At 48.3% G+C, this 12364-nt stretch overlaps 1 protein-coding gene across 2 annotated transcripts; it reads left to right on the top strand.

Moving 5' to 3' along the window:
- The first annotated feature begins 663 nt into the window (after nucleotides 1-663).
- WDR24 (WD repeat domain 24) lies at nucleotides 664-11896 on the top strand. Of its 2 annotated transcripts, XM_003761960.4 has the most exons (9): nucleotides 1095-1575; nucleotides 5026-5203; nucleotides 5768-6440; nucleotides 8841-8956; nucleotides 9065-9186; nucleotides 9317-9421; nucleotides 9524-9861; nucleotides 10905-11089; nucleotides 11251-11896. In XM_003761960.4, exons 1-9 carry the CDS (start codon nucleotides 1095-1097, stop codon nucleotides 11417-11419), a joined length of 2367 nt encoding a protein of 788 aa, XP_003762008.1. In that variant the 3' UTR covers nucleotides 11420-11896. The 2 variants fall into 2 exon arrangements, with proteins under 2 accessions (XP_012398680.1, XP_003762008.1); XM_012543226.3 differs by lacking the exon at nucleotides 11251-11896 and having other exon boundaries at nucleotides 664-1575; nucleotides 10823-10993.
- Nucleotides 11897-12364: the final 468 nt, after the last annotated feature.

The raw sequence follows: 12364 nt of genomic DNA, 5'->3' as shown, positions 1-12364 counted from the left end.
GGGGTAAGAAGGCGGGAAAGGGGAGGGGGAGGGAGGCCAAAGACATCCATTGTGTCTCAGTCTTGGGCCACACGGCAACCAGACGGGGGTCCACAGCTTGTCTGCCTTTCCTTTGTGCTGTTTCTGTCACCAGGCCCCCATAAGGCTGCCTTGTCACGCTGCTGCCTCACGCCAAGCGCTCAGGTCCTTCCATATTAACCTTTCCCCGTATTTCATCTTTTATCTGGGCGGTGGAGCTTCATACTAACATTGATTAAAAAAAAAAAAAAAAAAAAAAAGTCTGGAACCCAGCAGGCCCCACGGCCACCACAAAGCAGCCTGGAACGAGGTTTAGGGAGACCAGACAATGTGCAGCCTAGCCCGTCAAAGCCGGAAGTGACCCTCGGCGTGACCCGAAGAACACCGGATGTCAGAAACTTAGGGGCTAGCTTTTGTGCAGGGGGGAAACTGAGGCCCGACAACGATGCGAGGGAAAACATTCAAAGCGGCTAATCGAAAACCCTTGTGGAGGAGGCGGGATTAAGGCGGCTATTAACGTTCTACCCGGACTACGGGCTCCTCCCCGCCCCGCCTCCCGCCGGCGCCCCAGTCCGGAACGTTTGTCGCCGGCCCGTGGCGGCAGGGACGGCGGCTCCTTGGAGAGGGACTACTTCCGGCGTCCTGCCGCTCGCCGGGTCTCGTCACTTCCGCCGTGGCGCGTCCGGCGGGCGGAGCCTCTTCTGCGAGTGAGGGGTCAGGGTTTGAAGGCTGGGGCGGGGCAAGGGTCCCCTGGGCTCCCTCGTCCTCCCCTCCTGCGTGCCCCCCGCCCCGGTGCCTCTCGCTCTCTGTTTCTCCGTCCGAGTCGGGTCTGCCCGCGTGCCTCGGTTCATGTACGTCCATCTGCGCCCCTCCGCCCGCTCCCTGCTCTCCTCCCCCCCTCGTCTCTCGCTGCTGCTCCTAGCCAGCCGCGGCCGCCTCGGCGTGCGGAGCTCGCCCTTCCCCGCCCCGTCGGGCCCGGCCCCCGCCCCCCGGGGAGGGCGGGCTTTCTCCTCGGCCCATGGGCTCCGGGCGGCCGGGCCCCAGCGCGTGAGCGAGCCGGGCTGAGCTGCGGCCCCATGGAGAAGATGGCCCGGGTCACCACGGCCCTGGGGGGCAACACCCTCACGGGCCGGACCATGTACTGCCACCTGGACGCCCCGGCCAACGCCATCAGCGTGTGCCGGGACGCCGCGCAGGTGGTGGTGGCCGGCCGGAACATCTTCAAGATTTACGCCATCGAGGAGGAGCAGTTCGTGGAGAAGCTGAACCTCCGGGTGGGCCGCAAGCCGTCTCTGAACTTCAGCTGCGCCGACGTGGTGTGGCACCAGATGGACGAGAACCTGCTGGCCACGGCGGCCACCAACGGCGTGGTGGTGACCTGGAACCTGGGCAAGCCCTCGCGCAACAAGCAGGACCAGCTCTTCACGGAGCACAAGCGCACGGTCAACAAGGTGTGCTTCCACCCCACCGAGGCCTACATGCTGCTCAGCGGCTCCCAGGACGGCTACATGAAGTGCTTCGACCTCCGCAAGAAGGACTCGGTCAGCACCTTCTCCGGTGAGCGCGGGGCGGGGCTCCCAGCCGGCCCCGCCCACTTACCTCTGGCCCTCTCTGGGCTGCCTGTCAAGATGAGGTGATCCTCCCTTCCCCCCGCTGAGCTCTGAGTCTGTGTGGGCCAGGTCTGGGAGGGACGCAGGGACCGGTGCTCCGCCCGCTCCCCCGAGTCTGACGCCCTGAGCAGCGGGGAGATCCCAGCCACAATGCGGCGGAGGCAAGAACCCCACCAAAATCCCTCCCGAAACCTTCCCTTGTGCTTTATATTTCCCCAGCCCTTTCCTCGGAGCCCTTCCGGAGGGTGGCGCTTGAGGTAGTGTTTGGCCACCGGAGCCACTTGGTGCCCCGCCGGCCTCTGTATCTGTGCCCCTGTCACTTAGAAGCCTGGTATCTGTACTCCTGGTCGCTTAGACCAGCGGGTCCTTTTGCCAGCAGGCCCCACAGGTCTTGCCAAGCTAGAACGAGTATGAGTACAGCTCCACATACGGATTGTATTAGCTCAGCTCCGGCTTAGTGCAAGAGAGGCCCGTCACCAGGAGAGTCTGGGTTTTTACCCCAGCAATTATACAAATGCTATGAGGTAAAAAGAGAGGATAATCACTTCTACATGAGTAAAACAGGGAAGACTTTTCATAGAAGACAGCATTTAAGCTGCTTCTTGAAGGTTACTTAGGATGTGAACAGTTCAACAGTAAGAGACCGGGAAAGAAAGGCAGGAGCAAGAGCCCATAGGTTGACAAAGTCATCTTCTGTTATTGTCTAAGTCTTTTTTGGCCCATTTAACTGAATCTTTCTTTTAAAAGCTAGCCTGGGTCCTGACCGCCTCAGCCCACAGTAATCTCTCCATCCTGTGGTATATTCTATGTTACTCTCTAAGTTCATGGGGCTTGTTAATGTAATTTCCTTTTCCATGTATTAGAAATCTTGTATCTCCCATCAGATTGTAATATTCTTGAGGGAAGGAACCTCCGCTCAAAAGGGAAGTGGTGTAGTGTAGCTACTTCTAAATGTGGCATTAGGAAAACTGTGCAAATCCTGCCTCTGACACTTTGAAGCTCTGTATACATGAGTGAATCACTTTCTCTCTCTGAGCCTTCCGTCCTCATCTGTAAACAAGGATAATAATACTTATCCTACTTGTTCACAGTTTTGTTTATTGGACGAAACGTGATAATATATGTGAAGTACTTTGCAAACTTCAAAGTGCTATCTAAATGTCGGTTGTTAATAATAAGGCTTACATTTATATAGTACTTTTCCATTTATTAAGAACTTTTACATACACTTGTATTTGATCCTAACCTACTTTAGTTATATAGTTTTACCACCAGTAATAATGATAGTTACAGCTCATTTTTATATATGACTTTACAGTTTATAAAGTGGTTTTCTCACAACAATCCTATAAGATGTTATCATCACCATTTTATAGATGAGACTCCCAAGGCCCAAAGAAGGGTAGTGATTTATTTGCTCATGATCCCACTGCTGATCACTCTCAGGTCTATTGAGGTAGCTTCATAACTCCACTGTTAGAGACAGGAGAAGATAGGATCCCTGTCTTTGGAAAGTGTACATTGAAATTTAAGGGTCCTACCCATTTGATCCAATGTATCCAAAACTCTGAAAAGGTAGGTCCAGAATAAATAAAAGTAGCATTATTCTGGATTTTTCGATCCGGGGCAGTATTCTGGGTATGTATCCTTCATCTGTGATAATGTCTTATAGCAAGGCCTTTATACTTCAATAACTGAACTTTGTGAAAGCCAAGGGAAAAGTGAATGATACTGCATTTTTCTCTTTAGTGAAAAACTACAGTAAGTCGTGTTGGGGATAATGACTGTAACAGAACATCCCAAGAAAAAATGTTTTAAATGTTTGTGTTGAAGATTCTAAGAAGGTAGCATAGAAACCACCCCATGATTCTCTTTGGGTGTTAGATGGCAACATTTCTTGAGCCTGTAGACATACAATACCATACATACCATACTTTCGTGGTAGTAGACATAATTCATTCTCCATTCCATCTAGAGAGGAGAGTTTGAATATTCAAACCAGTATTTGGAGACTAGGCTATTTTCTGGCTCCTGATCTGATCTGACATATGTTTGGAATCTCTTTGCTGCTTCTCTCCATTAGCCCCCACTTCTGTTCTTCTATAAGATGGAATCAGAACCCTGCTTCTTCCCTTCTGTTTCAGAAAGCACATGGAGATCATAAGTGGGTCATGCTTTAAATCCTTCAAAAGGGATCTGTGGGTGTTTGGGAGTTATTGGAATAGCCACTAGCTCTGGAATCATGGTTTGAGTTTTTAGCTGACGTAAAAGCTTCATCATCATTCCTTTGAAATTGTGGTTGGTCATGGCATTGAACAGAGTTCTTAAATTCTTCAAAGTTGTTTTCACAGTTTTCTTAGTATATACACTTTTCCTGGTTCTTTTCACTTCACTCTGCATTAGTTCAAACAGCTCTTGCCAGGTTTCTTTGAAATCATCCTTTTCATCATTTTGTATGGCAGACTAGTATTCCTTTATATCCATTTACTATAATTGGTTTAGCCATTCTCCTAATTGAACCCTTTGTGCTGTGTAGTTTCTTGCCATTGCATACGAAAGTACTACAAATATTTTGTTCATGTAGATTTTCTTTGGTCTCTCTGAGGTTTGATCTTAATAGTTGTATCTCTGGATAAAAGAGTATATGGAATTTAGTGACCTCTTGGGCATAGTTCCAAATTGCTCTTTAGAATGCCTGGATTAATTCACACCTCTACCAATAATGTATTAATGTTCCTATTTTTGTGCAGCTACTCTACATTTGTTATTTTTCCTTTTCTATTCCCTTTTCTATCTGATGTAGAATTTCAGAGTTACTTTATTTTGCATTTCCATAATGAGTAATTTGGAACTTTTTTTTTTTTAAATATATGACTCTTGATAGTTTAGATTTAGAAGGGGCCCTTTGGGAGAGTCTTTGGTTTGTATCAGTCCTATGATCTCTTTGGCTCTGACCTCATAGCATTTAATGAAGTAATGAATGCTGGAAGTGAAGCCCAGGAAGGTCACACCCCTGGAGCTTTGGTTTAGTCTAAGGCCAGCTTCCCATGGGACTACCAAATGTACCCAGTTTCTCCAGGAATCCTGTCCCAGTTTTGGGTAGAATGTCCCCATCTTCTCTATCTCATTCAAATTTGCTCTGTGGACCTAAAGAAGACTCAGCACAAATCTGACCTGACCTCCTTTTCTCACTACCTTTTCCATCTTCTGCCCTTGAGATTGAATGAAAAACTATACTTTTTATTTATGTTTTGGGAATTAGGAAGTAAAGTAAGGAAGGGCATGGGAAAGAAAAACTGGCACTGGATGGTAACGTTGAGGGATTGCTTGGGTCAGATTAGTAGTTAAGCTGGTTTTACTAGTGCTGCCTCTTTCTCCCTTTCTTGCCTCCTCTCAGGTCAGTCAGAGAGTGTACGTGATGTCCAGTTCAGTATCCGTGACTACTTTACCTTTGCTGCCACCTTTGAGAATGGCAATGTGCAGCTCTGGGACATTCGGAGGCCAGACCGATATGAAAGGATGTTCACTGCTCACAATGGCCCTGTCTTCTGCTGTGATTGGCACCCTGAAGATAGGTATGGAGTAAAGAGCAGACAAGGGACAAGGGTGTCGGGGAGTGGGGCAGGGTGAGGGGGGGGGAAAGAGGGAAGGGCTGTTATTGAAGTCAGAGAAGAGAACAACCAAATCCTTAAGAGAATGGGATCATAGTATTGAATGTTGGAAGGGACTTGAGAGGCTTTATGGTCCAGCCCTTCTGTTTTGCAAAACAGGAACCAACCAGGAGAAGAAAAGGGTTTTGTCCAACATGCCACTTTATGTGATACAGTAGCATATGGAACTCTTGATTTAAAGCCATCATTTTCCCTTCTACATTGTGCAACTCCTTATTTATTAAGTGCTTTATAAAACATTTTCACTTTCTTTTCTCTTATTTGAGCTGGCACAATAACTGAGAGTTGGGGTTTTATCCCCATGTTATTATTAGTAGAGGTATTAAGGCATAGAGAAGAATTTCTTGCACGAAGTTGCAGCCTTTTAAGTTGTGGCTCTGGGAGTGGATAAGTAGCTGTCTTTGGTTTGTATCAGTCCTATGATCTCTTTGCCTCTGACCTCATAGCATTTAATGCATTCCTCCACAGGGGCTGGTTGGCCACTGGGGGACGGGACAAGATGGTCAAAGTGTGGGACATGAACACAAACAGGGCCAAAGAAATCTACTGCGTGCAGAGCATCGCCTCAGTGGCCCGGGTCAAGTGGAGGCCAGAGTGCAAACACCACCTGGCCACATGCTCCATGATGGTGGACCACAACATCTATGTGTGGGACGTGCGGCGGCCCTATATTCCCTCGGCCATGTTCGAAGAGCATCGAGATGTCACGACCGGCATTGTCTGGCGCCACCTTCACGACCCCTACTTTCTGTTGTCCGGCTCCAAGGACAGCACCCTCTACCAGCACATTTTCAAAGATGCCAGCCAGCCCATTGAACGGGCCAACCCCGAAGGCCTGTGCTACGGGCTCTTTGGGGACCTGGCCTTCGCAGCCAAGGAGAGCTTGGTGACAGTGGACTCAAACCGCAAGCCTTACCCAGGGGACCGGCGCCACCCCATCTTCTTCAAGCGCAAGCTGGACCCCACAGAGCAGTTTGAGTCGGTGTCATCCAGTGCCTTGAGCGTCTTTGAAACAGAGCCAGATAGCAGCAGCATGGGCTGGTTTGTGGACACGGCTCGCCGCTATGCTCTGGCTGGCAGGTCCTTGGCCGAGCTCTGTGATCACAATGCCAAGGTTGCCAAGGAGCTGAGCCGAAATCAGGTGAGTTCCAAGGCTAGTGGGAATGGTTGGCCCCAGGCCCTGGGTGGTGGAGCTGTGGGAACCCAGGAGCTGTCTACCCTCTGAAGGGAATGGGGCAGAGGGGCCGTGCATATGCTCAACCTTCACTCACTGTACTGAGGCAGTTCCTAGGCAATGCGAAAACCCTAAGCAGTATTCTACTCATCACCAAACATTTATTTGTTTTCTCAGTTGTAGTTTATTTTTCCAAAGGCAGTTTTCAGCATTCATTTTTGAAAGGTTTGTGAACTTTGTGTTTTCTCCTTTCCTCCTCTCCATTCCAACACAGTGAGCAATCTGATACATGTTAAATATAAATCACCAAATATTTATTGAGTGTTTACCATGGGACAGGCAGTTTGCTAAGTTCTGAGGACATCAAAACAAGGCAAAAATAATACACTTCGGAACTTATGTTCTAATGGTGGACAACCCTTAAGTGAAGAGATATATACAAGGTAAATATGGAGTAAATGATAAGTTTCTGGCACAGGAGGCACCAGGAAAGGCTTCCTGCGGAAAGTAGCCCTGAAGGAATCCTGGAATTCAAAGAGGTGTTGGTGAGGAGGGACAGCTGGGGACAGTCTGCTGGGCAAAAGCCCTGCTGAGATGGCTGAGGGAACGCTAAGGAGTCATAGAGCACATGGAGGGAAATCTCCCTCCCAAACAAAAGGACTTTATATATGTTTCTGTGGGCAGTGGGGAGCCATTGAAGTTTATTTAGTAGGAAAGTGACATGGTCAAGCTTGAGTTTTAGAAAACCTCTGATAGATCTGTGGAAAGTGGATGGGCGGGAGGGGGGGGGGGACGGAGAGTGGGTAGAGAATGGTGGCAATGTGAGTAGAGAAAAGGGAATATAAATGTGATTATGGAGAAGGCAGTGCTATGAAGAAAGAAAGAAACCCACTAGTTCCATTCAGACAACTGATTTATTTAGCAAGACTAGGTGCTAAGGACCCAGAATCTTGATTTTTACAAAGTTAATATACAGTTTGGAGGAAAAAAGATGGAAAAAGGGTTATAATGATTGAGATATCAGGCTTCTTTTTGGCAGAAAGATTTGGGAGACATTGGGGAGAGGGGGAAGAGAAGATCAGATTTTTGGCATTCCTAAAATCAGTGACTTTGTTGTCTTAACCCCAAAATAGGTGACTTCCAAGCAGCTGAAACTTATTTCACAAAATGTTGGATAAAAGCAAAATATAGTCACTAATGTTATTTTTCTTGTCAAAATAGAAATGACAAGATTTAAGAACTGAGTAAATATGTGAGATGAGCAAGAATGATGAGGCAAAAATGACATTGAGGTTGCAAATCTGGGTGACACGTTGATGGTACACAGTAACAGAAATTGAGAAGTGAATTTGGTGGGTTTGTTTTGTACAGTTGAATTTGAAGTGCTCATAGGACATCCATTTCAAAATGCTGAGTGAAGTCAGTTGGGACTGGAGCGCAGGAAGGAGAATAAGGCTAAGTATGCTGATCAATAGGGTGACAATTTGGAACCATAGAAGCTGATGAGATTTATAAGTGAGGTAGTATAGAGTAGGGCTTCTTAAACTTTTTTCCATTCACAACCTCTTTTTGTTTAATAAATTTTTACATGGTCCTAGATATGTAGGTATATAAATCAAATATTTGTTGATAATCATGATTTCATGATACCTGCATTCAGTCACATGACTCCATATGGGGTCATAAACCATGGGTTTAAGAAGCTTTGGTATAGAGAGAAAAGAGAAGACCCAAGACAGAGCCTTGGAGGCATCTACAATTAATGGGTATTGTATGAATGAAAATTCAGTATAGGAGGCTAGTGTGGACGTACATAGAGGAGCACTGAGAGAGCAGTGTCAGGAAAACTCTTAGAGGGGATAATATCTGGGAAAAATGGGATCAGCAGTATTACTCTAATTCCTAAATAAGGCAGTTCATCTTTGGGACACATAGGAGACAGGGAAAGGCAAAAATGAGACTTTCCCAACCATTTCTCAAATACCTATACATAATGTGCAGTGTCTTTCCCCAGAGTTCTCTTGATGCCCACCGAGTTATGGAGAGAGTACTTAGAAAGTGTCAGGCCCCATGGAAACGGATAGGCTTAGCACATAACCCGAGGCTATGGGCCCCAGTTCATACAGGTTCGTCCCTACCCCTCATTCCCTTACTCTAGGATTCCCTAGGATGAATATCCTATAAATCAGTAATTTTGTGATTCCCCAAATCAACAACTCAGAGTTTACCGCCTAGGAAAGGCAAGAAATTGACTTAGTGATTTTAAGGGTTTCGCCAGAGTGAGAACTAGGTGGGCTTCTTGTGCTCTGCCTCCCTCACTCTCCCCTTCTCTAGGGCATGATCAGGTACTTACTCTCCTTGGGGTAGGTTGCTCAAACATGGACCATGCTGAGAATTATTTACTGCAGTCCTGGCACCATGCCCTCTGCCAACCTGAACCACAGCATCGGGAAGGGCAGCACCAGCCTTCCGCTCATGAATAGGTAATCAAGGGGTAGGGAAGAAGGGGCACTGAAGAGGGGTCTGGTGGGGCAGCGCCTGACTCTTTTCCTTCCTCTGCACGTCTTTCCCTTTTGCCCTGTTCCAAAAAGCTTCAGCCTGAAGGACATGGCTTCTGGAATGGGCAGTGAGGCCCGGCTGGATTGGAGCAAGGGGGAGAATCGGAGTGAGAACCTTCTGCTGGACTCCTCGACTACCCTCATCACCAATGACGGTAAGAGCTGAAGGGAACCTGCTTCCCCCTTGCCAGATGGGTTCCAGGACTACTTGGAAATACCTGAGTACGCGGGCAGGAGGGTCATACTCAGGTCTTGTAGAAATCCAACGGCTTCTCCTCCCTTCAGAGAATGAGGAGACGGAAGGCAGCGATGTCCCTGCTGACTACCTCCTGGGCGATGTGGAGGGAGACGAAGATGAGCTGTACCTAATGGATCATGAGAACGCCCACAGTAAGTGGCAGCAGGGCCTGGGAAGGTGCTTGGCCTGGGGCTCCTGTTGGTGTGGTGAGTGTCACTGACCCCAAACTGGTATGTGTTTGCCCTCCACCCCAGCGGAGGAGCCAGAGTACGTCCTGCCCCAAGAAGCCTTCCCTCTCCGCCATGAGATTGTGGACAATCCCTCTGGTCCTGACCACCTGCAAGACAAAGCTGACTCACCCCACGTGAGTGGCAACGAGGCTGAGACAGTATCCCTGACCCCTGTGGAGTCCTTCTCACTCATCTCCATCTCCCACACACTCTATGAGAGCCGCTTGCCTCCTGACTTCTTCAGTGCACTGGTGCGGGACATGCTGCGCTTCTATGCTGAGCAGGGCGATGTACAGATGGCCGTGTCTGTGCTGATTGTGCTGGGCGAGCGCATCCGAAAAGAGATTGATGAGCAAACTCAGGTGCCCACCTTCCCATGTGTTCTGGGGGGAAGGGGGGGGGGGGCGGAGCGGGGGCTGACGTGGTGGAGCAGGTTCAGAACTGCTGCTTTGGGGCCCCCGTGTGATTGTGAGCTGGCCACTCTTCCTTTGTGAACTGAATTTGCATTTATTTAAGATTGCATAGGAAAAGTGTTTTATAAACCTCAAATCACTGTATGTGTAATGTGAATTGTTACTAGGCACAAATGGTTTCTGCCTCAGAAGTAAATTCATTTCCAGTCTTACTCTCCTGTGCCCTTCTGCCCTTCCCACTCTGATCAATAAGTGTAAAGCTTTGACAGGACAGGAAGGGTCAAATAGATCGAAAATTGGGTTAGATAGTTAAGAGATTACCTAAGAGATTAGGTAGGGTTTAAACTGGAATTGCCAGACTCTACATTCATCAGATGAGGTTGGAAAGTATGAGGAGGAAGTTGGCTAGAGGTTTGGGTCAATCCAAACCTTATTCTTTAAGATGTAGGATGGTCTTCAAACAACTAGTTTGCCAAGGCTTCTCTTTAGCACAAACGTAGCTGTAATAACAATGCAATAATTACACACATCAAAATCCCAGACATTACTACAATGGGATAATTCTAGGCATATTACTACCTATGTCCAGTACCTTGCAGTTTACAAAACAGTTTCCCATTCAATTCCTATAACATCCCTATGATATTGGCAGGCTTATAATCTCCATTTGCTAGATGGGAAAAACAGGCCCAGAAAAGACACGTTTTGCTCATATGAAATTGCAACTGAGGCTGAGGATCAGATCTTCTGACTCCTAACTCCAGGCTTTTTATGCTTTACCCCTTAGTTGCTAGGGGGATGGGAGTTCCAGGAATCTGCCACTTGTCACTTTTTATTATCGGGAGGTGGTGGTCTCAGTGTCCTTGACACAGCTACCATATGTCACTCGTTGTGCTCTCTTGTCCTTTAGGGAACAGGAGATGAAGGGCTGCGGGAAGGCAGACAGGCCCAGGGCTCTCCTCCGCTTTAGCCTGCTCTCTCCTCTTCCCCAGGAGCACTGGTACACCTCCTACATCGATCTGCTACAGCGATTCAGGCTCTGGAACATATCTAACCAAGTAATCAAGCTGAGCACCTGCCGAGCCATCACCTGTCTGAACCAGGCCTCCACCACCCTGCACGTGAACTGCAGCAACTGCAAGAGGCCCATGAGCAACAAGGGCTGGATCTGTGACAGGTCAGGGCTGGGCCTGCTGGGAAGGGGCAGGGCGGGGGCCAGCTGTCCATCCCCAGGCCTTGAGCTGTGAGGAAGGCGGGGGAGCAAAGCCTGAGCCTCTTGCTTCAGAACAGCATCCACCCGGTCCCTCGATGACCCTTTCTTTTCTCTGCCAATCACAGGTGCCGCCAGTGTGCCAGTACTTGTGCTGTGTGCCACCACGTCGTGAAGGGCTTATTTGTGTGGTGCCAGGGCTGCAGCCACGGCGGTCATCTACAGCATATCCTCAAGTGGCTGGAGAGTAGCACACACTGTCCAGCGGGCTGCGGCCACCTCTGTGAGTACACCTGAGCCGCCCCAAGGGCTGCTGTTGGCACCAGCTGTCCTTGGGGCCCCCAGAAACAATGCAAGACTGCCAAATCAAGCCGGGAATGTTCTTGCCCCTGACTATCTTCTGAAGAAAAGGAGGAAAGATACATTTACATCATCTGCCCTTGAATTGAGAGTCGGGAGACCTTGGTCAAGATTGAACTCTGCTAGCAAGTCATGGCTTCTCTCCAGTCTGTTTCCTCATGTGTAAAAATTGCAGAACTATTGGGAGAAAAGCACTTTATGAGTTGTTACACAGGTAGAGGAGCTGGTTCCACTGGAGTCTGAGAAGGCTGGCCAGCGTCCAGGCTCTTTCCTCCTTCCAGGAAAGTCCCCTTTAAGAAGACTGTGGCTGTCAGCAGCTGAACGCTCCCTCTGACACTCCCCAGAAGAGACTCTGGAGCAGGACAGACTAGGACAGAATTTGCTTCAATAAACATTAAATACTTTTAAGTTCTGGACTGTGTGCTAAGTGGTGGTGAATTTCACTAAGCCATGCCTTTCTGGGGATACACAGAGAAGGAAATACAAAATACCCTCAGGAGGGAGAGTGCACTAGCATTTGGGAGAATAGGAAAGGCCCTTGGTAAGCTCTGCCTTGAATCTAGGATTCTCTGAGACAACTGTGAGGAAATGGGCCATGACATACTAAAGGGCTTTAACTGGAAGATTTCTCAGAGATGTGGGGAACAGCTCACAGCCCAGTTTAGAGTAATGGGAAATGATTGGAGGGTAGGCAAGAGTCGCCCTATGGAGAGCTTTTAAAAAGCCAAAATGAGTCTTATGTAGACCTGGAAGCAATAGGGGGATCCGCCCAGGCCAATTTGTGTTTTAGCAATATAACTGGCGGCTCCCCGGAGTCTGGATTGGGAAACAGGGAAAGTTCTTAGAAGAGGAGACAAATGAGAAGGGAGTCTGGGCTACCTA

This window comes from Sarcophilus harrisii, chromosome 1, assembly GCF_902635505.1.
Source record: "Sarcophilus harrisii chromosome 1, mSarHar1.11, whole genome shotgun sequence".
In the NCBI taxonomy this organism is placed as follows: Eukaryota; Metazoa; Chordata; class Mammalia; order Dasyuromorphia; family Dasyuridae; genus Sarcophilus; species Sarcophilus harrisii.
This window is presented reverse-complemented; position numbering and strand designations above follow the sequence as displayed.

Coding starts and splice junctions, on each gene's coding strand:
- WDR24 (XM_003761960.4), top strand. CDS start 1,095: ATGGAGAAGATGGCCCGGGTCACCACGGCCCTGGGGGGCAACACCCTC. Junction 8,957..9,064: donor AGCCTTCCGCTCATGAATAG/GTAATCAAGGGG, acceptor TGTTCCAAAAAG/CTTCAGCCTGAAGGACATGG. Junction 9,187..9,316: donor TACCCTCATCACCAATGACG/GTAAGAGCTGAA, acceptor TCCTCCCTTCAG/AGAATGAGGAGACGGAAGGC.